At 44.1% G+C, this 27,945-nt stretch overlaps 1 protein-coding gene across 5 annotated transcripts in view; it reads left to right on the forward strand.

The window, feature by feature from the left end:
• The first annotated feature begins 17,360 nt into the window (after window positions 1–17,360).
• The window catches only part of Gramd1c (GRAM domain containing 1C), an 85,329-nt gene continuing 74,744 nt past the window's right edge, over window positions 17,361–27,945 (forward strand). The window contains exons 1-3 of one of the 5 annotated variants that reach the window (XM_087576606.1): window positions 19,129–19,233; window positions 19,350–19,489; window positions 23,045–23,191. In XM_087576606.1, the coding sequence (XP_087432732.1) occupies window positions 19,469–19,489; window positions 23,045–23,191 (168 nt within the window). In that variant the 5' untranslated portion in view covers window positions 19,129–19,233; window positions 19,350–19,468. Of the gene's footprint in view, window positions 17,510–19,128; window positions 19,234–19,349; window positions 19,490–23,044; window positions 23,192–27,945 lie in introns of those variants that run through there. The other 4 variants (XM_087576605.1, XM_087576607.1, XM_087576608.1 and 1 more) reach the window with 4 other exon arrangements.

A 27,945-nucleotide genomic window follows, 5' to 3' on the forward strand; every position in this document is an offset into this window, starting at 1 on the left:
AGGTTATTGGTTGGAGTTCCTCGAGAGAAACAGAACTGTCTTAGGGGTTTATCATTGTGAAGAGACATTGTGACCAAGGCAACTCTTATAAATTCATTAATTTCATTGAGGCTGGCTTACCATTAAGAGGTTTAGTCTGTTATCATCATGATGGCAGACATGGTACTGGAGAAGGAGCTGAGAGTTCTACCTCTGGATTCGCGGGTCGCAAGAAGAGAATGCCATTAGACCTGGTTTGAGTTTCTATGGCCTCAAGGTCTGCCCCCCCCCCCCCCCCGTGATACACTTTCACAATAAAGCCACACCTACTCTAGCAAGACCACACCTCCTAATAGTGCTACTCCCTATAAGCCTATGGAGCCATTTTTATTTCAACCACCACAATAACTGATAGAACATGTATGTGCGACTGACTGACTGGCTGGCTTACAGAGTACTTTAACAATGACCGTCTCCCTTGAGAAGTCCAAGAAATATTCAGTCCACGAGAAATTCACAAGGACGCTTATACATTACAGCGTGGGTTTTTGGTGGGCTAGGTGACATCTCAGTGTGTACGGCATTATTGTAACTCTGAGGACACAAGGGAACACTCAAGTGAGTGTTAAAATGGCACAGAAGTCAGCCCAAGAGTCAAAGTTGGTTCTGAAACAAGGATTTGACTTCAGCTTCTCCAGGAAACATCAGTTGGGGGAAGGGAGGAGCACAAAATGGACAGAGGGAGGGAACAGAATGGAAAGGAACCAATAAGTCATTGTCACCAGGCATGGTGGAACATGCCTTTAATCCCAGCACTCAGGAGACAGAAGCAGATGGAGCTTTGAGAGTTCCAGGCTGGCTTTGTCTAAAGACTCTTAAGTTCAAGGATAGCCAGAGCTACAAGGAGAAGCCTATCTTGACCCCCTCCCCACTCAAAAAAAAAAAAAAAAGTCATTGTAAATCCAAGCTGACAGCCTGTGGGACACAGTGCTGCTGAGGAATTCTGGGAACTAGAGAAGATACACATCTCAGGTGTCCACCGGGAGGCAGCACATGAGTCATCCGGTGACAGCCAGCCTCTGCCAACCTTCCACTGAAACTCGTTCTCACAAAGACATGAGGAATCACTGCCTAGATCGCGTGGTTGTGTATAGTCACACAGGATTACAGAAATGAGACTGAGCATGCCCGGCATGACTCACAACCATAACATTAAAAGAAGCCAAGCAGGGGCTGGAGAGATGGCTCAGTGGTTAACCACCTGGTGGCTCACAACCATCTGTAATGAGATCATATGCCCTCCTCTGGTGTGTCTGAAGACAGCTACAGTGTACTCATACATAAATAAGTCTTTTTAAAAAATCCAAGCAAAAACACCCAACTTATATAAAATTCAAAACCAAAATTTGAAGTCAGGATAGCAGCTGCATGCACTGAGAAAAGAGGGAAACAGCAGAAACATCTGGAAGAGGGATTCAGGTGTTAGTGATGCGCTGGGTCCTGCAGGCTTCTGTGTGTTACCTTAGTAACAATTCATAGGCGCTGTGTGTGCTAAAACTTTATAAAATACACAATTATATATAGGTTTGTGGTTATCAATCAACAAACATATAAGTAATGTTATATAAAACGTTGTATACTTATATGTATGGAATAATTAATGAAAAAAGGAGCCATGGATTTGAAAGAACAAGAAGGGGTGTTTGGAGGGATGAAAGGGAAGGAGGAAATAATATCATCTCATAAAAGAAAGAATTTTAAAAACCGATTTAAAAAAAATGGCATGACAAGTCTTTATGGAAGTTACACTTCATGTATGAATATACTGCAGAAAGTTTGCTTTGAGAAAGTCATAATTATGACTAAGGAATTTCAAGTATTTGAATTCATTTCACCCTATGAAGCATCATGGCTTAACAATACTATTGGACAGCTTTGCCAATAAGAGCACTTTTGCTCTTGAGGCTGGCCTGGGTTTGATTCCCAGCATCCACTTGTGGGATTTAAAACCATCCGAAACTCCAGTTCTAGGGGATCCAATGCATTCTTCTGATTTTCTGGAACATCATTCACACACGTGTTACATATTCATACATGTTCACACACACACATGTTACATATTCATGCATGCAGGTAAAATCACATACAGAAATAGGTCTAAACAGGGGTTGGGGATTTAGCTCAGTGGTAGAGCGCTTGCCTAGGAAGCGCAAGGCCCTGGGTTCGGTCCCCAGCTCCGAAAAAAAGAACCAAAAAAAAAAAAAGAAATAGGTCTAAACAAAACAAAACAAAACATACTCTCAGGGGCCAGTGAGATAGCTCAGCAGGCTAGAAGGTGCTTGTCAGGAAGGCCTGACAATCTGTGTGAGAGCCACTGAACCCACCTAAAGGTAGAAAGAGAACGACTCTATAAGGCTGTGCTCTGACCTCACACAATCAATGCGGCATGCCCACACCCACTCTAATCATAATGACAGCACTAAGTTAGAAGTGTGATTAATGTTTACCTAATAAGATGACTTTTATTCCTGTTTGGCTTTTTAGCTTGCTGTTTTCTACTGGAAGTAGAATTTAATTTTATTAAACTTAAATTACTTACATACCTATTTATTTTGGTGTTGAGGACCAAACTCAGTGCCTTGGCATATTGGGCAGGTGCTCTTCTCACCTGCAGCCCACGAGACCCCAAACTTCTCAACTGGGGAGCTTTCTGTCTCCTTTGCAGCCAGTAGCTTGCTTTGTCGGGTTAACTGTTGAGGCTTTGAGAACTTGCCTGTTCTTGGAACAGAGAGAGAAGCTAGCCCAACCACACAGTCATAGATTGCTAATAGTCTCATCCGTCGTAGTGTAGGCAGAGTCACACGAGTGTGTGTTCAGATGCTTTTGAGTACGTCCCTCAGCCCTCAGCAATGAATGGTTTAAAGCAGGGTTAAGGTATTAAATGATCATACATGTAAGGTATTAAATGATCATACATGTAAGGTATTAAATGATCATATATGTGTTTTAAGTCTAAAGCATCTACAACCCACTTGTCCAAAGATAAGATCATATAGTGTTGCGTTAATAACACTGATGCCTAAGCCCTACCCTAGACCAACTGGGAGTCTTCCAAGTCCAGAAGGGGTAGGAGAGTCAATGCTAAGAGACCTCCCAGTTAATTCTTAACAGTGGGGCAAATCTGGGGACAGTGCTTAGCTTCCATACTTAGCTGTAAAGGGCAACGTGAGAAACTTCAGCTGAGGTAAGGATGCTCTCACACATTCGATAGCTTTATCACGTTCTCAGTATTGTACAGTTTTCCCGTGTATCCTGACATTCGTCCGTACAAGCGCTCACAGCGCTGCGCTGAGTCACACGTGTTGTCTGCCGCTGGGACAGAGTTTTCCTAAATCATGAAAGTGGAGCAGTATTTTTATACCTATGGATTTCAAATGATTTCCATGATTGCTCCGGGAATACACTTAGTGGGATAGCAGTTCCTCTTCTCTACGTGTCTCTAGAAGCAGATCTTAAAAGGAAGCAAAAGGAAACAATTCTGAAGCCTTAGTTCATGAATATAATTACAAGGAGTATAATTCAATCCCATTTCAAAAGATTCGTCCGGGATTTAAAATTCCTTTTCTTGACTCTGTTGCGATGGTTTTTAGTTCCGATTCTAACCGTCTTCTGAACAGCACGTCTATGTTCATGACTCCCAGACAGCTAGTGCATTTAGCATTTACTTGATGACTTCAAATTGCACTAAGAGTTTTGGGACACCTTGCGTAAAAGCTCTAAATTGCCTTCAATCACATAAAACCATACTCACAGCCTTTATTTTCAAATCGTGCACTTTATTTTAAAGTCGTTATGGACCCCCTTTGTTGAAGTCCCTTAAAAAGTGATTTAGCGCTGCATTTCCCACGCATTACACTGAGGCTGGTTTCTTTGGGAGCAACTGCTAAAATGGAAATGGGGGTACAAGTCGCTCAATAAGAATCAACAGAAAGAAAGGGGAGCGAAAGCAGGATGAGAAGCGACATCAATGTACACAGCAGCATGGCTTATATGTGGCCACTCTCGGTGAACACTCTGGGGGAAATATTGCCAGAGTTGATACTCATCCTGAAATGCAGGTCTGTTTTTTCTTATCTTTTAGTTCTCAGATTACAGAAATCATCAGCATCATGAAAGACCCAGTGTCATGAAAGAAGCCTGCCAACAAGTATTTACCAATGGTACCTGTGAGCTAAAAGCCAGATTGACTATTTTAGCATCAGATAAAATGTAAGTGCTCCCTAGATATATATTTAAAAGGCTTTCAGGTTAATAGTGACCTGATCTGTAGAAATTCATTACCAAATGAGTTTCAGATGTCAGGCTGGAGAAACATCTCAACAGTTAAGAGTGCTTGCTGCTCTTGCAGAGGACTAGAGTTTGGTTCCAAACCTGGAGGTCCAGCAGCTCACAGCTGCCTGTGACACCAGCTCTAGGGATCCAGCACCCTCTTCTGGCTTCTGTAAGAACTCTGTGTGTGTGTGTGTGTGTGTGTGTGTGTGTGTGTGTGTGTGTGTGTGTGTGTCTGGCTTCTGTAGGAACTCTGTGTGTATGTGTGTGTGTGTGTGTGTGTGTGTGTGTGTGTGTGTGTGTGTGTGTGAAAACTTCAGATGCGGTTATGTCCTGGCTAATTTTATGTGAACTTGATACAAGCTAGAGTTATCTGAAGGGGAAGAACTTCAGTTGAGAAGACACCTCCATAAGATCTGGCTGTAAGTGGGCTGGAGAGATGGCCCAGCAGTTAAGAGCACTGACCTCCCTTCCAGAGGTCCTGAGTTCAACTCCCGGCAACCATATGGTGGCTCGCAACCATCTGTAATGGAATCCAATGCCCTCTTCTACTGTGTCTGAAGACAGTGACAGTGTACTCACAAACATGAAATAAATAAATAAATCTTAAAAAAAAAATCCGGCTGTAAGGCACTTTCTAATTAGTGACCAATGAGAATGGGTTCAGCCCATTGTGGGTGGGATCATCCCTGGGTTGGTGTAGTGATCCTGGATTCTATAAGAAAGCAAGCTGAGCAAGAGCAAGCCACGAGGAGCAAGCCGGTAAGCAGCACCCCTCCACAGCTTTTGCATCAGCTCCTGTTTCTAGGTTCCTGTCCTGTTTGAGTTCCTGTCTTGGCTTCCTTCATTGATGGATTACAATGTGGAAGTTTAAGCCCAATAAACCCTTTCCTCCTCAACTTGCTTTTCAGTTGTGGTGTTTCTATGAGGCAATAGTAACCCTAACTAAAAGAGTACTTCATAATGAGGGATATTTGAATCATGTGATTGTTATTCAAAGTGATAAAGTGAAAAAAATAAAGTAAAAAAAAAAACAGACATTATGTAGAGGTCCTAAAGGAGGAACTCACACAACTGCAAACCTACCCCTGCAGCTGCAGCTTTGCCCTTTGAGGTACATTAATTTTGCGTAAACCACATATTAAATCATCCTCACTCCTGACCCAGTGACAGTCTACTTGAGCTCCTCAAAATAATTTACAAATCAGTCACAATCTATTGCATGTAGAAAACGGCCTGTAGCAGGACACCGTGTCATGTAATTGTGTCTTGTAATGCCAGCATTTGGAAGATGGAGGCAGAAGGCTCAAGTCAAGGTGGGGACTCAGCTTCATGGGCAGTTCAAGTCAACCTGGACTACCAGAGACCTTGTCACACACAAAAGGGAATACTTGTGTCCTCGGCTGGTGGAAGTGCTTGGGAAGGATGAGGGGGTGTGGCCTCTTTGGAGGAGATGTATTACTAGGAACAGGTTTGAGGTTTCAAGTTCATGCCATTCCCAGTTAGCTCTCTCTGCCTCATGCCTTTAGATCCGGATGTAAGCTCTCCGCTACTGTTCCTGTGCCATGCGTGCCTGCTTGGCCTCATGCTCCCCACTATGATGGCCATGAACTAATCCTCTGGAACCATGAACCCCAAAACACATTTTCATGTATAAGTTGCATTGGTCCATGATGTCTTATCATAGAAATAGAAAAGTAACTCAGAAAGTAAGAAGGAAAGGATAGAGAAAAGAACGAAAATTGCCTGTGTTGTGAGCAAAAGTCATCTGTACCACATCCCCAACATTCAGTTTTATGAGACACTGGAGAGAGGGCTCAGTGGTTAGGAACACGTTCTGTTCTTGCATGGTTTCTTTCTCTGCACCTATGTCTATTGGTTACAATTACTTGTGACTCCAGGGAATCTGATGTTCTCTTCTAACCTCTATGGGTAGTGCATGCCTACACACATACACACACATACTACATGCATGCATGCACATGTGTGCAAACACAACTAAAATATAAAACATTCTAAAATTTTACATTGATTAAAAATGAATTCCCTAGAAATCGTACATGTAATATGCATGTTAAGCAGAAGAGAAACAAAGGATGGATTTATGGGGGTGGGGTGGGAAGAAGCAAACGAGGATATTTAATGTAAGGCTTATCTAACGCAAGAGGCTTCAAAGTATGAGGTCCTTAGGAAACATGTGGGCTTAAGTACCCATATGTTGGTCTATGAAGAGTGGGAAAATGGCGTATGCTTCATTTCTTCTGAACAGATCTATTCAGACACTCTTCTATTTGCCTTGAAGAGATAAATGTGTGCTTTTCCTCCTGGTGCAAGGAGGCTGCCTCTCAGATAACCTGCTTCCGACCAAGGTTAAAAAACTAGAACCATTTTCATCGCATTTTTCAGAGATAGGCAAGGAAAGGCCAGATACCTTCCTCTTTCTGTAGTTTCCCCAAATGCCTGCACATTTCTCTTTTAAAATGTAGTGGGGAGGTTGGGGGTTGGAGGTAATGAGTCCAAGGGCCCTGGGGAAAGAAAGTTGGGAGGGACATCAGTCTCCACATCTTCTTTGCCTTAAGCTTCTTGGTTAACACCAAAGAAGAGACCAGGGGTCCATCTGAGTGGTGACTGCCCATCCTATCAGTACATTCTTACATTCTTTCAGAAGCAAAAGACCTAATCCCTACTCCAGGGGCCCATGAACACCTTAGGTCCAATAGGAGAGTAGGGGGAGTCACCAGGGGATACCTGAACTCCAATAACCACCCCCTCAGAGTCGGTGCTGCCCAGCTCTGGGATCGCTTCCCTCTAAAGTCGGTAATGCTTGTCACTGGACTTTCGCTTTTTGCTGACATGTTTTCCTGTGTTTTGTTTTTTAACTGATGGAGAAAAAGATCCCACTAGCTGGCAGCCATCAGTAACCCTTCTAAAGCCCAGCAGATCTAAGATGGCTCCTGCCATCAGGCCCACATATCACATTCCTACCATCAGGAAGACCAAAAGGTGATGTGAATAGGAATGGCCCTCAGACACTCATGTGTTTGAATGCTTGGTCCATAGGGCATGGCACTATTAGGAGGTGTGGCCTTGTTGGAGTAGGTGTGTCACTGGGGAGTTGGGGGGGCAGGCTTTGAAGTCTCATATACTCAAGCTATGCCCAGTGTGGCACACAGACTCCTGATGCCTGTGGATCGAGACGTAGGACTTTCAGCTCTTCTCCAGCACCATGTCTGCCACCGTGTTTCCCATGATGATGATGATGATGAACAGACTAAACCTCTGAACTGTAAGCCAGACCCAATTAAATGTTTTTCCTTTATAAGAATTGCCATGGTCTTGGTGTCTCTTCACAGCATTAGAAACCCTAACGAAGACACCTCCTTTAACTATATTTCTACTAATATCCATGGACCACTACTTAGTGATAATATCATATCATTCTCCAAAGAAAATTAGACTATTGTGGTTTGAATGTAATGGTCCTCATAGACTCATGTATTTGAATGTTCGGTCACCAGAGAGTGGCATTATTAGAGTATGGCCTTATTAGAGGAAACATGTCACTAGGGGTGAGCTTCGAGGTTGCAATGCTCAAGCTGGGCTCAGAGACTCTTTCTGCTGCCTGCTGATTCAGATGATTCTCTCAGCTCCGTTTCCAGCACCGAGTCTGCCTGTGTTCTGCCCCACTTTCCTCATTGAACTTAAGAACTGCAAGCCTACCTGTCCTGGCTGGTTTTGCGTGTCAATTTAGCAGAAACTAAGAGTCATCGGAGAGGAAGGAGCCTCCGTTGAGAAAATGTCTCCATGAGATCCAGCCATGCAGTAGTTTTTCAATTAGTTATCGAAGGGGGAGGACCCAGCCCACTGTGGGAGGTGCCATCCCTGGGCTGCTGGTCCTGAGTTCTGTAAGAAAGCAGACTGAGCAAGCCATGGGAAGGAACCCAGTAACATCCCTCCATGACCTCTGCATCAGCTCCTGCCTCCAGGTTCCTGCCCTGTGTGAGTTCCTGTCCTGACTTCCTTTGCTGATGATCAGCAATATGGAAGTGTAGGCTAAATAAACCCTTTCCTCCTCAACTTGCTTCTTGGTCGTGGTGTTTTGTTGAAGCAATAGAGACCCTGACTAATACACTGTTCCAACTGAGTATTTTCCTTTATAAGAGTTTCTGTGGTCATAGGGTCTCCTCATAGCAATAGAAACCTGAATGAAGATTAAAAAAATGTAGCCTTAATTCCAAGTAGACACATATCAAGATTAAAGATCAGGATCTCTCAGTGGGGTCGTGGGGTCATTTTGGAAATGAAAGTTTCAGAAACTAACAGTGAAATCTGTGTGTGTGTGTGTGTGTGTGTGTGTGTGTGTGTGTGTGTGTGTGTGTACTTTGGGATCTCTTTGCCAGTGACAATATTTAGTGGTGAGGATCAGAGACGCCAGGCATCTTGGCACATGAGGGAATGAAGAGTCACTTTGTACTCTTCATAAATTCCATGTCCTCTGAGACAACCTCATAAGCTAAGCACTTGTTTATAATTCTGTGTCTGCAACTAAGCCCACCATTCCATAGAAACACACAGTATTCAGGGCACAGTTCTTAATAGAGGCTTTAAGTTGCAGGAATGTAAGTAATATGCACAAAAGGGGAAAGTATATTTCATTTCTTGGGGGAAATTATTCAAGTTTTGTTCAGCATTTGGGGAAGCGATGTCCTACACGTTTTTTGTTTTTTTTTTTTTTTTGTTTTGTTTTTTGTTTTTTTGGTTTATTTTCCAACTGCTTTTCAAAATGTCAGTGCTCTGGCTTGAGTTGTTAGCATCACATTAACTCTAACTGCACACATAAATATCTGATTATGCTTTTAAATTAGTTAATAGCTGCATAAATTTATGGGTACCACATGTATATACTCTTAACCACTGAGTCAGATCTCCACTCCCCTTAATTATGTTTTCTTTGTAGAAATGCCTACACATTTACATTTTGAATTACATATTTCATGACACTTTTCTTACATTTGAGATAAGTGTTATCTTTTATGTATAAATCATACCTAAATTATTGATTTTATTTCTTGATAATATGGAGGAAAACGATCAAGCTGAGAGTGATGGCACATGTTGGTAATCCATCCTCCCTGCTCCCCCCGCAGGCTGAAGAAAAGGAGAATCACAAGCTCAAGGTCAGCCTGTGCTAAGTAGAACGCCCATCTGAAAATATCAACAATCAAACTACAGAGATATTTAACAAGTCAGGTGTGGGAGGGCTGGGGATTTAGCTCATTTTCAGGGCTCCTGTTTGCTGTGTGAGAAAACATGTGTTCAATCCCTCACACATGTGTGTGCATGCACACACATGCACACACACAGACACACAGACATATTAAAGAATATATTAAAGGCCATTAAAATGATCTTGAGTCAAAAAATGAACAAGTGAATGTTAAAGAGTTAGGCCAACAGGAAATACACACACTGATCTGTAGCAGTCTCCATTGGAGAACTAGCCTCACCCTGTTTCTGGGCCAGTGGAAGCTGACTGCTTGAGACTCACAGCACTGAAATGGGCCTTGGGCCATAGGAGCTGCTACGCTGAGCAGTGGAGGGAGGTCCCTCGTCCCTCCAGGATACTACCCAACCCTCACACCTCAGGATCTCTGTCTGTTGTGGCCTTCATGCCCAGAGTTCCTTAGGGATCAGGCTGAAGCCAAATGTTGGGTACACCCACATGAGTGTCTTCTCACCTGCTTTTCTCGGTCATCTGAGCAGACTTCTTCGCCATGTTGTTTCCTTCAAGCATCCCTGTTGGAGACCCTGCTGCAGTTGACAGAACTGTGCCTGTTCTTCCAGAAGTGCTTTTAGGGATTGGAAATAGCTGTAGGATTGCCCAGTCATGCTGCCTATGGTCAGAATAGAACTTTTCCGAGATGTCCCCATGAAAAGAGGCCTTCAAAGAATCTGAGAGGAGTGCAGGTTTTAGGGCCAGGGAAGTGGGTCAATGGCAGAGTGCTCCCTAACCATGCACAAGACTCTGCTCTTAATCTCTGGCATTTCCCCCCAAAAGAGGAGTGCAGCGCTTCCCCTCAGGCCATCTAATGCTGTTGTTCATTTAAACTGTTTCCCTCCAGTTTAATTTTATGGGCATGGGCATTTCCCTGCATGTTTGTCTATGCAGCACCTGAGTGCAGAGTCTGCAGAGACCAGAAGAGGGCATTGGATTCCCTGCAACTGAAGATACAGATGGTTGTGAGCCACTAGGTGAGTGCTGGGAATTGTACCCAGGTCTTCCAGAAGAGCGGCCAGTGCTCTTAACTTACTAAGGCACCTTTTCAGTCCCCTTGTTGGTCGTCCATTTTTGTCTCATTTTACATAACACTTCTTCAGTGTGTAGTGTTTGGGGTTGACTGAAGTGAAGATTCAAGAAGATATATATATATATATATATATATATATATATATATATATATATATATATATATAGAGAGAGAGAGAGAGAGAGAGAGAGAGAGAGATATTAATATATATATATCCAATGTCTTCTGTCCTAAAATCTAAATCACAGGTAGATTCTGTTTTCTAGGCTGTGTTTATTTCTAAATGTACCATTTTGAGAACTGATGCAAAGATTATCATTGATATTTGGATTTTCTTCTGCTCTTTCAACAAACATAGCAACCTTAAAATATCATTCATTTCATATTGTGAATTTTTAGCACAGGTTTACAATCATAATGAACACAATCTCTCTCTCTCTCTCTCTCTCTCTCTCTCTCTCTCCCCCAGCCCCTCTCCCTTTCTCTCCCTTCCCTCCATCCCTCCCTTCTTCTCTCCATTCCTCCCTCCCTCCTTTCCCTCCCTCCTTATGACTCAGATGAAGAAATTAGTGTCAGAGGGTAAAGAACTGATGAAGTCTCAGGGAAAGGGTCTGACTGCAGAATTGCTGTTTTTGCTGTGCTGCCATTGCTCAATGCAACTGCTACTGCTGAGACACACTGGGCTGATGTACCTATCCCTCCTGTGCTTCAGTTTGTTAACTGGGAAGAGAACACAAAGATGATCACATGACCATTTACACATCAAACACATATTGATGGACAACCGGAACCCAAATTACAGGATGTTTGCAATCAGGAGTCTCATGGTTGGGGCAACAGGTCTTAGATTTACAAAAGCAGTTAGCTTTTACATCACTAGTTATTGCATGACCTCTGCTTGATTTAAACAAGGCCTTTACAACTGTACCATGACCAAATATCATTTACAAGATGTGCACGGGAATTTGCCCCTCGGGATAAAATCTTCCAGACATTCTCTAAACCATTGGCTGGAGTTTCAGGACAAGCCATGGCGGAAGGGATTGCCGCTGCTTTCCAAGTCGTGGTACCTCATTCCTGGCAGCAAGCTACCATGCGCTCTTGCACCTAGTGCTGCACTTGTCGTATGTCGTTTCCTATTTCTGATGGCGTGTCCATTGCTCCAAACAAGGACGAATGTCCATGAACACCCAGCTTTGTCTATCGTCCTGGCTATTCTTGCTGTAAGAAATAAAAAAGGGGGAAATGTCAGAATATGGTCCAAATGATGACATATGATAAACAAGGCCGTTGGGTTTAATTTGGTCTGTCCTGAGAGAATCCTGGGAAAGGGCTGCCCTGTGATATTTAATATGTGCTTGCTGGCGTCTATTTACATGTTTCTCTAACCCTGTTTTTCTAAATTCAAACAACCTTCCTCGGATGGATGCTTTCTCAGTTACATCCGTGTATAAAAGTACACTGAAACTAAAGAAAATTGTCTACAGCATTAGACTGTAGTCCACCCTGTTCTTAACGTCCTCAAATCCCAGGTCTTGCAGACAGATCTGCATAGGTCCACCAAGGCCCATAGTCATTGGTGCATCTGTCTTCTTAAGGTAGGTTCGGGACTTCAAGATTGAACAACAAAGTTTGTTGTGCTAACAAAGTCGTCTCCCTACTCCTGGGAACACAGTTTCTGTTCTTATCTTCCCTTGGCGGAATTAGCATTTACCTGTGGATTATTACTGCTAAATTGCCAATGGCCTTTACAGGTTCTCATTCAATAGTACTCCAGTGACATGTTAGAGCCAGTGACATAGAGCATGTTGTTTCTGAAAATGTATACTTTCTAGGAAGAGTCTTGAATGTGGGAACTATTTGCAGTTGGTGGTTGCTGGAGGAGGGAGTCACTTTTCTTTATGAAGTGGCCACTGGTAGGTTCCCCATACCTCAGTGGGTGACTCCATGCCCATGTGAACATAGACAACATCAATTGTACTCAGTGAGCTAAAAGAAATAGGACATGAAGTTAGAAGGAAGATGTGCTGGGCAGGCCGGAGGGAGGGGCATCCTGGAGGAAGCTGGGATGAGGGGTGGATATGACCAAGATACACTGTGTGTGTGTGAATTTGTTTTTTGAGACAATGTTTCTCTGTGCAGTCCTGGCTATCCTAAAACTCACTTCACTCTGTAGACCTGGCTGCCTCAACTCAGTGATTTGCCTGCCTCTGCCTCTCTGCCTCTGCCTCTGCCTCTGCCTCTGCCTCTGCCTCTGCCTCTGCCTCTGCCTCTGCCTCTGCCTCTGCCTCTGCCTCTGCCTCTGCCTCTGCCTCTGCCTCTGCCTCTGCCTCTGCCTCTGCCTCTGCCTCTGCCTCTGCCTCTGCCTCTGCCTCTGCCTCTGCCTCTGCCTCTGCCTCTGCCTCTCTGCCTCTGCCTCTGCCTCTGCCTCTGCCTCTCTGCCTCTGCCTCTCTCTCTCTGCCTCTCTGCCTCTCTGCTCTCTCTCTCTGCCTCTCTCTCTCTCTCTCTGCCTCTCTCTCTGCCTCTCTCTCTGCCTCTCTCTCTCTGCCTCTCTCTCTGCCTCTCTCTCTGCCTCTCTGCCTCTCTGCCTCTGACTCTTTGCCTCTCTCTGCTTCTCTCTCCACTTCTCTCTGTTTCTCTGCCCCTCTGATCCTCTGCCTCTGTCTCTGTGGAGTACTGGCATTAAAGGTATGTGACGCCAGCACTACTGCCCATATATGAAATTTTCAAAGAATAAATAAAAATAAATTTTTTTCAACACATTTTGTGTCCTCTGCAATTACACTGTTGATAGTTATTGGGAAATGTTAGCTTATTTCCTTGCTATAGCAAACTCATTCTGAAAAGATTCATAGAAACCTGCTGGGCAATAGTAGCACATGGTTCTTTAATCCCAGCACATGGGAGGCAGAGACAGCTAGATCTCTGTAAGTTTCAGGTCAGTCTGGTCTATGGAGCAAGTTCCAGGACAGTCAGGGCTCCACAGAGAAATGGCAGTCAAGTTTAGCTATGCCTGTTTATTTACTACCGGATGTCATAGTGCCTCGTTAGATAGCGTTAGACATCTCACTTTAGAAACTGGTTCAGGATGGATTTAAATAATGCACACTTTAATGAAGCGTGCATCAAGGAGCCTGGAGGAAGCAACTGGGGAACTCTACTGGCTTGCCTTTCCTCCTTTCCCTTTTTACTCAAATCCTAACCTCGGCTTCACACATAAACCTCAACATTCTAAACTCTATCCCACGGCACTCATGCCCCACTCCAGGAAATCTCACCTCCATTTCTAGCCGTCTTCTCCTAAACCTCTTGTCTTTCTTAGTGCTTTCCTATCAGGTTATGAGTTGGTTCCGGTTACTTTCGTTTTACAAAACCGATTCAAATCGTAATCAAACTTTGTTAGTCAACATCCAACGGGCAGTATGTAGGCGTAGCACAATGCTACTCTCCTTTAATCCGAGCAGTTGGAAGGCAGAGGCCTGTGAATCTCTGAATTAGAAGACAGCCCGGTCTGGATAGTTCTAGGCCAGTCAGGGCTACACGGTTTAACTCTGCCTCGGAGCAAAAAATAAAAACTGCTGCTGACCATCACTTTTGTTAACTGATTATTTTATTTAATATATATGATATGTATCATGCACAGTGGAAATATAGTTATACAAGTGATTTTTAAAACAGTGTATGCACACATCGCTCAGTTTGAGAAATAGAACGTTGGTATAATATAGAAAAACCTCTCTATGTTCCTACCCAATGGCTTCCGTTTTCTTTCCCTCAAAGGTAGACATTTCTTTGACTTTTGCATTAATCAGTAGCTGTTCTAATTTAAAGCTGGGTCATCCACACACGTATCCCTACCTATATTAATGTAAAGAAGAAGAGCTGTATAGCAAGACCCAATCTTACCTCATAAAAAAGCCACTTTTCTTTGTACTATCACAAGGATCAGTGGTTCTCAACCTTCCAAACATTGGAGCCCTTTAATACAGTTCCTCAGGTCGAGGGTCACCCGCCAACCATCAATCATACAATTTATTGCTACTTCATACCTGTGATTTCGAAGCTTGATGTATTGTAGTGTAAATCGCTGTGTTTTCTGATGGTTTTAGGCACCCCCTGTGAAAGCGTTTCTTCGACCTACAGAGGGTTGGGAACCACGGACATAGAGGTTCTCCGAGAAATTGCACCTATCAGTGCCTGTGGGCCACGATTTGACTTCGGATTGCATGAGTATCTTTCCAGGGAAGTCGGTGTGCAGGGTCTGAAGTTGTCCAGGGAGGCACAAGGCTGTGGTATTTGGAGCAACTGACCAAAGTATAACTATTTGGTAAAACGATGCTTAGAGAATGGATTGTCTGACGCTTTCGATTCCTAAACCTTCTACAGCTGCCTCAGGCTTTCAGGGGCGATCCAGGAAACACTGCGGAGTGAAGCAGCAGAACACAAAGGAAGGAAACAGAAGCCATAGATCCGGTCCTGGCTCCTGGGAGAATTCTCTTCTCTGTGAAAAGAAAGGGAGGAGGCAGTGGGATCTGGGAGAAAATGCGCTCATCTAGATTCTTTCTTGGATGGGCCTGCTCCAGTCTGAACTGGTCAACGTGCAGAGCCAGTCCACACTGGCCATTCTAGAAACGGCCTTCGGCATCGTCTTGGCAGTTGTCTTCATTAGTCTGTCCCTGTTTTCCATTGCTTGCAGTCCACATTTTTTTGAGTACATATTATGTCACTTGTGTGTATGTGTTCATGGCTGACCCTTTGGCACGTTAGTGAACAATTGGTGCGCTCTTCTTTGGGAAAAACCAACTCTTTCACTCCCAGCTTTCTGCAGTTCCTTGTGTAGGGCTAAGGCCTCGTGGGGTTTTCCCCACCCAGTATGGCATGCCTACCAGGGTCAGCCTTGCTCAGTTCATACTTAGGTGGCCACAATGGGGAGACTTGCCCTGGCCTTAACTTAATCTTTATGGTTAAATGGCCAAAGTGTGTCCCACCATTTAAGTAAACTCAACAATGTCAAAAACTCTGATCTCCAACTGGTCTCTCCCAATTGTTTGAAAATTCTCAGACCTCCGGAATTCCTAAATCAGCAGGTAAAATTGAGCACTATACAAAAAGTCACAAACTTACAGTGGTTCAAATTAAGAATTTGGCCATTATGATAATGAATCTGTAATTTTAGTATTTAAGTAAATATATAAAACATCCCATACTTTAATACAAAGTAGACCATCTCTTGCATGATTTTACCCAGTTATAACTCAATACAAGTTCTCTGAGCATGTTTAATACAGCTAATCTGAGGTAGGAGGTTAGTTCATTAGCTGTATTAAATGCAGCTTTGGCACAACCTTATCAATAATGATGATTTTTTAATTTTATTTTTCTCGGATATTTTATATTTACATTTCCAATGTTATCCCCTTTCCTCAATCTCCCACACCCCTCCCCTTCCCCCTGCTTCTATGAGGATGCTCCCAGCATTCCACATTTTGTTTTATTTGTTTCTCAATAAAGGTTTTCTCAGGGGAGGGGTGACTTTAAGGACACATTGTATCTGAAAAGTATAGTTTGCTACTGGAGAGGAGCTGGTGATCAAGAATGTACACTTCTCATTGGCCTCCAGTGTCAGAGGCCTGTCAGTGTAGCTCAGGTTTCTCAGGTTTCTGAGGATTCCAGTGAAAGTCCAGTGGGTCCTTGGTTTTCCTGCACTGAGGCTTGGCTTTCTCAGTTTTATGAATCCTCTTTTTTCTTGTTTCATTGTTTCAAAGCCTACCAAATTTCCTTGCATTTGCCTTCTTTCTTGTCCTCTCTGTGTGCAATTCTTCTTTAATTTTGGTTAGGATAAAATTAAAGGATGTACAGATACACTCTAAAAAAAGATTTATGTATGTGAATGTTTTGCCTACATGTGTGTTTATGCATCACATGTGTGCCTGGTGCCCATGGAGGCCAAAAGAAGGTGTTAGATGCCCTAGAATTAGGATTAGGGACCTCTGTAAACTACGGGATCGGTGCACTTAAGTCCTGAGCTATCCCTCCCGGAATATGTGGTTCAAAATTATTAGTGGCATTTCCTGAGAAGTTTGGACGGAAGCTAATCACACTGACCATTAAGTCAAACACCTGGAAATTGAGGCAACAAAATTTCTAGGAGTTCCGGGCTACCCTGGACTACTTAATGACACCCTCTCATAAGATTAAAAACAAAACAAAACACGACAGTGTGAAGCTTCTAAACTCCTTAAAACTCTTCACAGGCTGAAATGTAAGTTAGAGAGCCGTACTTCAGGAAATTTTCAATCAGTAAAGAGTAAAATTACAACATGTAGAATGGCAGCTTGGCCTGTGGGACTCTGTGGGACTCTGTGGGACAGGATACATGGGGGGATCCCCCCAAGATTGTATTTGGTCCTGCAGTGCATACATGTTTTTTTTTACCTCCTATTTTTACTACCATTCTTTTGCCTCCAATTCCCAACCTCTTTCCTAAGTGGTCTGTGGGATTCCAGGTGAGCCATGAACAAAATTCCCTGAACTCCAAGTTCTCTGTATTTTCTGTGAAAATTCTCTAAACTCCCATGGCCTCCTGGCTTTCCTTCGAGGATCTTGTCCTCTCTGCAGGCCACTCAAGTTGTTTTCTCCAGTGTCACTGTGTTCCTGTCCCTGTTAGTGACACAATGCAGACTGATCCCCGGTAGAATGCAGTATGAGCATGTGCTGCTTCCAAGGTTAGGTCATAGAAAGCACTGGGGCTTCCATCCGGGTCTCTCGGGTGGTACATTCTGAGGAAGGCCACGGCCACAGCATGAGGACTCAAGCTGTCCTATGGAGAAGCCCTAGCAGAGAGGAACCTTCGACGCCCCAGACCAACAGCCAGTGCCAGGCTGACAGCCCTGTAAGTGAGACTCTTTGGAAGTGGATCTTCTGGGTTCAGGATCAGCCAGGGGGTTTGATGACTTGGAGCTGCCTGTGCTCACCTAGGGCAGTGCTGTGAGAGACCATGAGCCAGAACTTCCCACCTGTTCTCTGTCCATATCTCCGACCCATGGAAATTACAAGAGATAGTGAATGGCTGTTCTCACTCTGATACTGAGGCTTTGGGTGAAGTGTCATGCAATGATAGTCACCCAAGTGCCACCAAAGCCAGGAAGGGGCCGGTCTCTTTCTTTCCTTCCTTCTTCCTTTAAAGCCCAGCTTTGAAATTCATGACTAAGAACTATACTTCTCCTACTAGATCCATCCACCAGCTCATAGGTCACTTTCCTCTTTTTCTTTTCCCTTTTTGCTGATTTTGAGGCGTCAAATTCATTATGTAGCAAGGTCCAGCCGAGGCTGGCCTTGAACTCCCAGTCTTGCTCCCCTCACCTCCTTGCTGTGATTACTGGCACAAGCCTTCCTGCCTGGCCGAAGTTGCTTTTCCTATGGAAGAACCCGGGTCCTTGTTTATCATCTCCTCTCTCTTTGCTGTGTTACGCTTTCAATAATTCTTGTCTCAATTCCAGGCCACTGCTTTTCTTACTCTGCGTCTTAAATTGCCCCTCTAGCCAGTCACCTGCCTTATACTTAACATTGTAGCCGAAGCCTGTTACAATCCCAGTTCTAAGCACCTTTTCTTCTTCCAATTCGTTGCTTCTATTACCATCCGTCCTTGGAGCCTAAGGAGATGTTAACTGTTCACTGGAGCACTTTCCAGTCTCCTTTCCACTGTTTTCTATAAATGTTAATTTTAAGAGGGGTGTATCTCTCTCTCTCTCTCTCTCTCTCTCTCTCTCTCTCTCTCTCTCTCTGTGTGTGTGTGTGTGTGTGTGTGTGTGTGTGTGTGCGCAAGGTTGTGCATTTAAGTGCAATATTGGTGGAAGCCAACACCTCTCCAAACCCCTGGTATTTTAAATATAAGGAGGCAATGCTAGAAATCAGGCTGTGCCTCCCCACGGGGCTGTATCTAGTTCTGGTTGTTCTATTACTTGATGGCGTTGCTTTGTGAGTTTTATAGGTATACAAGAGAAACAAAATTTTACCAAATGCTTTGTTTGTTTGTTTGTTTTACCCCCCCCCCCTTTTCGTTTGTGAGACAAGGTCTCCCTGGTCTGGTCTTCAACTTCAGTGTGGTCAGGCTGGTCCCCAAGTCACAGTCTTCCTGCCTCCCTATCTTGGTTTATGGGCATGTATTATCGTCCTGCCTGTTTTATTAGATTTTATCGTATAGTTTAGTGAGGTCTAGTGCACTCATGTTGGAGAACAACTATCCTATCTGCAGAATACTATCTTCTGTCCAAACTGAAATTCTAGTCCCATCAAAGAATAACAAACCCTCTGCTTTTCAGGGCAGACCCGGGAATTAAGGCTCATCGCCGATTTCCTACTAAAGGGTGGTTAACGCCCTGGCTAACAAATTAGCCTTTTAAGGACTTCGCCACAGGCAATAGTCATTAATTGCCACCAGAGGACGCAAGGCGCTCGGGCTGCTGTGGAGGTGGGGATTCCGAGGGCCGGGGCCGGGAGCGCGCGTCGGGCACGCGCCTGGCTGGCTCTCTCCCGCCCCGGAGCTCTCAGGGACGCGCGTGCGGGGTGCCGCCGCGGGAGGGTGCCGCGATGGAGGGCGCTCTGACGGCCCGCCAGGTAAGCAGCCTCGAGGGACTGGCTCCCGAGAGGTGGCTTCGCCGGCAGTTTCCTCTGCATGGTTGTTTGAACCCGCTCCGATTATGATAATTAATTCCTCCCTTCCCTCCCCTCAGTACTCTTTGGCGTAATTCGAAAAGTTGTTACCAAGGAAACTGTTTCCTGTGTCTCCCGCGAGCCCGTTCCTGGCTAGGCGACGGAGTGTTAATTTGGTCCCCAAGATGCCCGAGTCCAGATGTCTCAGCCCCAGATCCTAGTGAGTCTGGTTCCATTGTGGTGATTTTGACTTGGTATTCCTCTTGCCAGCCTCCCTTCACCATCGGCCGTTGGTTAACAGGGCTCACAAAGTTTAAGTCCCCAGGCTCTCAACCAAGTGTTTGGTTTCAACTAGCACTGTCGTTTGTTGATTAGTACCTTATCTGATAATGGACAGTTAGTGTTTAGGGTGAAAGGCTTTTGTTGCCATGTTACTTGAATTTCTCAACACTATACTCCCTGTGTTCCGGTGGTCGTGTGTAGACATTTTTCTTTCAGAGAAGTATTTTAGTGTACTGAAGGATACGGCTCAAATAACTGTTGGATGAACAAATGAATGAATGCTTTGTTTCAACTGGCTGACAAATCATTACTATGAAATAGGATACTGGTGAGCTTTATACAACAATTGTCAGGCCGGGTTGTCCAGAATAAGACAGTGAACCTATTAGCCAAGTAAGGGGAGGGGGAACATTATCCCTTCTGTGGAATTAAGGAGACTAGTTAGTGTGAGTGACACAGCTAAGGCAGAACTGATGGTGCCACCCTCAAACCTTAACGGTGTGAAATGATGTGTCTATTACTGACATAATTGAGGTCCTGAGGGAGGGCAGGGAAGGCCTTCCAGAGCAAGGTGAAGAGCCTCCTGGGGCTTATATATAGATTGTGTGAGCCTGGCTGGTCAAGGAACCAAGGAGCCCAGGGATCTGCTTGTCTTCACCATCCCAAAACTGGGAGAACAAACATGCCAAGGTGCTGGGCCTTTGTGTGTGTTTGTATGTGTGTGTAGGTGGCCTCTGGGGGTGAATTCAGGTCCTCATGTTTCATGCTTTACCTACTGTGCTAGCTCCCCAGTACTACTTAATTGGATTTTCTCTTAAGGCCATTGTGCCCCCTCTGAGAGCTGAACCTTGAAATTGGTGAGGAAAAGTGAGAGTCCCATTGAAAACCTTGCTCAAAAGCTGAGTTATATTTTGACAAAGCTTTGCGCAGTGTAGGTCTACCTAGAGCTCTGAAGAGGACCAGGAGTGTCTGGTAGGGCTTGTCTTATGGATTTAGTGTGTGTGACCCTGCTTTATACTTCAGGTATCAGTGAAACAGGGGCAACTTCTCCGGCTGTGATCCTAGAATCTATAACATGCCCAGATGCGGCCGGTCGTGTGTCAGGGCATTTCACTGCTAGTGTCAAGAGGACTTCCTCAAGTTTCCAACAGATGTGCAAACCCTTTGGGCCTGCCCTGTACCAGGGACATCTGGTTACAGGGAAAAGCAGTAGTCCTCCACAGAACTCCAACACATGTAGCCATGTGGCTTGACGCTGTTCAAAGAGTATCCAAATGCCGGTCACTGTGCACTCAGTTAAACCCAAGTTCCATTTCGGGAAGGTAGAAAGTCCGAGAGAGGAATGACCCTTTTCCAGGACTGTGGCCTCTGTGTAACAGAGAGAGGGGGAAAAGGTCACGTCCTCACTCAGTAGTTGCATCATGAACCTAGATTTGCCTCAGTTGAGCTCTTGCCTGTAAAGTTTGCATTTGATAGTGCTGTGTCAGTGAGACAGGATCTAAACTAGGGAAGAGACAAGCCACTGGTTCTGACTGTGAAAGGCAGACAGAGGAGACATACCTAAAACGTGGGCAGTAACATTTCACAGGCCTAGTGTGACCATGAAGAATTTAAATGAGTACCATTCATTCATTCATTCGTGTGTGTGTGTGTGTGTGTGTGTGTGTGTGTGTGTGTGTGTGTGCTCTAGCCATGTTTGCATGTGTTGAAGTGAGAAGGCAACCTGTGAGGTTGGTTTTCCCCAGCAACCTCATGGTTTCTGGGTATTGAAGTCTTCAGGCTTGGCAATTAAATGTCCTTACCCACTGAACTATTCACCAGCCTAGGGCAGTGATGCTGATGGTCGAAGTTGAAGTGAATCGTGCCCAATAACCTTTGTTGCTTGTTTTGTGTTAATAAACACAGATCATGAGCCGTAACTAGTTTATACTGACTGAAGCCATGAATATTTGCTAGTGGATGTATTTCCAGCAAGTGTTGAAGCTGAGTCAGAAGCTATGTTACAGAGACACAAAAGTCAACATTTTCGTTAAGTTATTTTAATAACAGAGCTGGAGAGATGGCTTCGTGGGTAAGAGTACTTGCTGCTTTTGTGGAGGACTGGTGTTCAATTCCCGGCACCGACATGGTGACTCAAAACTATCTGTAACCCAGTTCCAGGGCAAAGAGGGCACCAGGCACCACATAGTACGCAGACACATATGTAGACATTAAACAAGGAACCACATAAGAAATTAGAGAAACAAGTCTGAAGATTTGGGAGAAGAGGGAATCATATAAAAATTACTTTAATAAATACTTTGTTTCTAACTGAGTCAAATTATAGACTTTTGTTTGTTCCTTCGCCCTGTATCTGGGTCTGTCGATCTTTGTGCTGGGTGTATTTCATGCAAAGCATTTCTTCCTTGCCCTATCCTCGTTTGTGAATCTTTCCCTCCAGAGAGCCACAAATCAGTGTCACCAGGGTTGGCGCCTTCCATGGTTACTTCACAGGATTAAGAAACCTGGGCTTAAGTTGGTCTACCGCCTGCTGCCCTGTGTGCTTTCCCCTGTAATTCCCAAGGAACCATCTTGCTGTAACAAAGGAAGAGGGACAGCCATAGTGATGTTCACGGGGCCTGGTGTGTCCTGATCTCTTGCTTGCTACCCATCATCCTTCCCATCCTCCCTCCAAAGACTTCTCCAAAGTGGTCGCACTCCCATTACATTGCATTTTAAAAGTGTTTAATTATTATTTTAAATTATCATTTAAATTATTGTTTAGCAGAACGCGGACCTCCAGACGCTAAGAACTTTGTGGTGTTTATTTTTGTATTTCCAGTACCAGCCACTACCTGGAAAATGGTAGCGGTTGGAAGAGGCTTGCTGCATGTATAAATGACAAACGGTAGGAAGCAAAACGTGGAAGCGAATTCCTGACTCTTGGGAGCATATATGTGTTTATAGTGTATGCACACGCGTAAGGGTCGATGCAGGGTGTCTTATCAGTCGCCCCCACCCTATATGTTGATAAAGGTCTCTGTTGAACATCGAGCTCACCAATTCAACAAGAGTCATTGGCCACGGAGCCCTAGGAGTCCACCTGTTACACCACTGTCTGCACCAGGCACAGGCACAACTTATGTGTGTGCTGCAGATTTGAACCTGGGTCCTCATCCCTTTCCGGGAAGCACTTTGCCAACTGAGTCATCTCTCCAGACACTGATTTCCATCTTCTAAGTGTTTAAATTCTTTATTTAGAAGTTCATTTACTGGACTGGCAGGATGGTTTAGTTCGCCTGACCATGTGAGTTCGAGCCTCGGGGCACACACGATGGACACACACAAATAAACAATGTAGGATGTTTATACAAAGAAAGGTTAAAAATGAATTTTAAGAGTAATTTATGGGGGTGAGGGCAAAAAAAAGAGTAATTTATATATTCAGAGCATGCTTTTCTTTCAAAATGTCATTTGTCAATAAGTAACTTAAGTTGTTGGCATTTATTTGCAGATAGTAAACGACGGGGATTCAAGTCTTGCCACGGAGCTACAGGGAGAGTTGGAGGAAAATTCTAGCCCGGCTGTGGATGAGAGTATAGTTTCAGCCAAAAAACAGGGACCAAGCACACACAATTGGAGCGGCGACTGGAGCTTTTGGGTATCTTTTAATCTTGAATACAAATTCTCTTTAATTCTACAACGGTTTATTTAATCCTTTGTGATTAGCTTCTAGATTTTATAAGATGTTGTGACTTCAGAGACCCAATGACATGTCTCATTGTTTTTCCTTTGGCCACTAGAAGGCGCTGTTGCCTGGTCGATGGCTTGCAACGGCTTGATTGTCTCCTCGTGAAAATACAAATTGGGTTGTGTGCTTAGTGTTACCAGCCGTATTGGAAAGAGGCTAACATCACATAAACCATGTTTCTAAGTCTTACTCAGAAACAAGCTATTTTATGTAATTTTCGTTCAAGAAATCAGTCCCTGTGGCAAGCACAGCTTAACAATGCATGCACTGCGGTAATGGCTACAAGATAGGTTTTTATGTTAGATCTTCAGGTCCATTTTAAGTGTAACTCAGTTATCCTTCCAGTTTCCCCACATAAAGAGACTACAACTTCCTGGTAGGCACATCGAGACTATAGAGTGTTCCAGAAGAACGTGTCTGTCACTGTGTGAATGCTAACATTTGTTATTTTAGTGGGCTCATTCCAAAGCCAGCAATTCCTATGAGGATTCTGGTATTTGATAGAAATACCATGCCTTATAACCAGAAGTGAGGTTTAAAGAGCATCACACAGCACCCATAATTCCAATGTTGCTTTATGAGAAACTAATCTTGGGTATTCTGTATCCTTGAGAATAGATGTTAAAGGACATGGTACCAACAGGTTATAAAGATTAGTGCACAGGCTGTCATCCTCTTGATAATTAAGAAGCCAGCGCATGGCTGTTACTGACTCTTCACACAGCCAGCAAACTCTTACTTCCTAGTAGTAAAAGAATTAACCTCATAAGGTTATTTTTTTTTATTTTTGGTTAGCCATAACCTAAGGAAAATATGTTATTGGCAAGAAAGATACTAAAATAATAGAAACAAAAATCATGGTATTTGTATCAACCATATCATTCTTGGTCACTTAGAAAAAAAAATCTATATATCCTTCAGAAACTTTTGCGGGTGGGGGTGGGGAGATAGCATTCTGTGTGGTCCAGGCTGGCCTCCCATTTGCTACGCACCTAAGGTTAGCCTTGGGCTCCTGAGCCTTAGTTCCCCCCCCCCTTTATTGAAAACAGATTTTTCCCCTTACATAATATATCCCGATTGTGGATCCCCCTCCCTCTACTTCTGTCAGTCCCTCTCCACCTCTCTCCTGTCTGAGTCCACTTCCTTTTGTCTCTCATTAGAAAAGAACAGGCTTCTAAGGGATAATAACAAAATATAACAGAATAAAATATAGTAAGAGAAATAAAGAACTATCATGTTGAAGTTGGACAAGACAAACCAACAGAAGAAAAGGAGCCCGAGAGAAGGCACAAGAATCAGAGCCCCACTTGCTCACACACTTGGGAGTCCCATAAAAACACTAAACAGGAAGCCATAATACACACACAGGGGTCCTACATATTACACGGCTGCAGACCCTGCAGGCTCTGTGCTTCTGCCTCAGTCTCTGTGGGCTCATATGAGTTTGGTCATGTTGCCTTAGAGGGCCTCGCTTGCTTGGTGTCCTCTATCCTCTCTGCCTCTTCTTCCCTGGGGTTCCCTGAGCTCCCAGAGGTGGAGGGAATTTGATGGGGAGAATCCCATTTAGCGTAAGCGTTCCAGGGTCTCTCCTTTTCTGTGTCTCCGTGTCCGTCTTCGCTTATTTTTGCAGCCAATATTATAAGTTAAGGAACCGTTATAGCCCCAAGGGTTAAGTGGCTATGGCTACTCTCGGATGACTTAAAGCAAGGCAGACCAAAGGAAAGAGCAACAGAATAAGACTTTAAAACAAAGGGTGAATCGTGTGTGCACCAGATGCTTGCTTCTGAAGGTGTAGGAGGGACAGCAGAACTGTCGCCATCTATGACCCGGATAAAATACAGCATCTTGGGCCCAATGATTGGATTGAGGCATTTACTTTTTACAAGACGTCTAGACGATTTACATGTTTTAAAATTTGAAAAGCACACGTTGAAAGCGTCAAAGGTCTTCATTGCCTCTGTTTAGGACTCTAAGATAATTTTCACGGTTTTAGGAATTTCTGTATAAATTCACACAGAATGACCTTAAAGATCAGAATGACATCTCGAGAATTTGAGAGACTTTCCCAGAAGTGAAGGAACCTCTGGGACTAACCCAAACGCCAGAACATTCTAGACCAGAGAAACAAACATTAAAGGCCCTGCTCAGATTAACCAGAGTTCCGGCGGACGCGGCTGTGAACGTGATGACTCTCTTCCTCTTCACCTGCAGTTTCTTCATATGCTTTTGCCATATTTTAATAAGCTTACATACGTTGATGAGATCATCGAAGATACAATAACTGCCCGATAAAGATACCCGAGAAGCATCAAGGAATGCCAGGTAACATCGCCACTCGGGCTGCCTAATTCAAGGACCCAACGTCCGTGTAGTTAAATGACCCCTTGGGCATCGTTGTCTGATTTCATCATTGTGCAGCCACCATGAAGTGTACTAACACAGATACACATGATGTCGCATCCTTCATCCACCGTCCATAGATGTGCATGCTGTACCTTCGCATGACTGGCAGATTTATCTGCAGCAGCATTGCCACAGATGGGTGAGCAATGTGTTGCCCCATGACGTTGACTGGTGCAGCAATGCTAGGTGTCGTTTTAGCTTCCTGTGATCGCATGGAGCCACCCCAGTGCGTATGTCTGGAGGCTTTCTGAGTGGGGAGGGTTGGAGAGAAGAGTGGGGTTAAGTATCTCAGTATATAGTCTACTTTAAAGAAATTCAATAGTCCACTGTTGAAGATATTCGTTATGCAACATACAGTTGTACCGTAACCAAGAGAAATGACGTTTAGGAAGTCTGGACGAAAATTTATTTCCACTTTAATCCCTCCTGCGTCCACCATAGACTCTTCCATGATGCTGGTGTTTCTTTTCTCCATTATCCTGCTGCTAATGTCAGAAAATCAGTACAATACAATAAAAAGGCAGAGTTCACAGAATTCAAACTCCACACCAGGACGACCCGGCAGCCTAACCGGGACGCCCTCACGAGGCACGAAGTGTGGCATTTAACCAAAATCAAGGATGCCAGGGCCATTTCACAGCCAAGGAACCGAGAGCTGTGTCCTTTTTCACTTTACAAAGATTCCGTCCGTCTGTCTCTATAAAAATACAACGCTAACCAGCGTCTCTTATTTGAATTTCTTTTTGTAATGAAAGTAACACCCAGGCCCTAGTGCACGTTAGGGCTGAGCTTCACATCTCGGCTCCTGTTCACAGTTCATGGGCCGGTTGGCTCAGGCAAAAGTAGATGAAGTGTCTGGTTTCGTGTGGCATCGAAGCTACCAAAATGTCTTTGCAGGATGCAGTGCCAGGTAGGGTTGAACTTCTTTTGGTTTTTTTTGTTTGTTTGTTTGTTTTGTTTTTTTGGTTCTTTTCTCTTTTCCGGAGCTGGGGACCGAACCCAGGGCCTTGCGCTTCCTAGGCAAGCGCTCTGCCACTGAGCCAAATCCCCAACCCATAGGGTTGAACTTCTTGTCAAGCTCCTTGTCATGGGCTGTCTGGTCCCTCCCTCTCGCCCTCCTTTTAATTCCAGGGATCTAACCCATGGACTCTTGAATGCAGAGTAAATGCCCCACCACTGGACTAGACCCCCAGGCTGCAGTGCACTCTGTGTTGTCTTAGTGTGTCTCTAACTCCCAACTAGAGTCCTGACCTGCTGCTTCTCCTCGCTTGATCTGCGTTTTTTATCTCACCCTTCAGTCCCACAGGGTTACTAGGGATGCATAACTAGTGCAGGTCTCAGGGGTGTGGAGGGACCAGGCTTCCTGACACCCTATGTGCCATGGGAAGAGCTGCTGTCATCACCAAAGCGCAGCTCCTGGAAGGTGTCTGATAAACAGCTCACAAACTTCTTAAAGCAATGAAGAGTAATTCATCCGGCCAGCTATGCCGCAGTAGTGGACTTGGAGAGCAGAGTGATGCAACTGAGTGAATTAGCTTGAAAATAAAACCCTGGGAATAAAATAGCACCGGCCCTGCCCCTGGCTTTGCTGTATAGTGATCTAGGGTGCCCTACAGCCCACCTGACTTCAGTGGAATCACTTGTAAAATAGAGATTGAGTCCCAGACCGACAATATAGGTCAGTCTGAATGGTATGCGGTTAGGTAGATGTGCTAATATTTGTCTTTCTTGAAGACTGCTTAAATGCAGGGTATTGGTATGATTAAGTCTCCATAGTTGCCAATAGTGAGAACTATCTCTTCAGGTTACCTACTTACCTCTTGTTATCAAAGCTAGGAGATATATATATATATATATATATATATATATATATATATATATATATATCCATGTGAGAGAGAGAGAGAGAAAACTTATTTATTTGTATAAATTGCAATCTTTAATCCCAGACTATGAGAAATGACTTTCATTGCCAACTTTTATACCTCATGAAGCCAAAAATTATAACAAGTGAAACTGAAAATATCATTAATGGCAAATAATTATTTATGCTTTTTTGTTTTTTTCCTGTTAGTAAAAAGTACACGGCGAAAGAAAAAAAGGTAGTTTTTTTTTTTTTTTCTTACCAACTGGAATACTGATACACTCTAGGTGGATTAAAACCCCAGAGGCCAAGCAGGCAGCTCTGCGACAGGTCTGTTTGTTCAGTTAGCTCTCCTAGTGATGTGCAGTAGCCACTAGTGGGAGTAGGAAGGGGCCTC

This window comes from Rattus norvegicus, chromosome 11 (assembly GCF_021556685.1).
Source record: "Rattus norvegicus strain SHRSP/BbbUtx chromosome 11, alternate assembly SHRSP_T2T, whole genome shotgun sequence".
Classification (NCBI taxonomy): domain Eukaryota; kingdom Metazoa; phylum Chordata; class Mammalia; order Rodentia; family Muridae; genus Rattus; species Rattus norvegicus.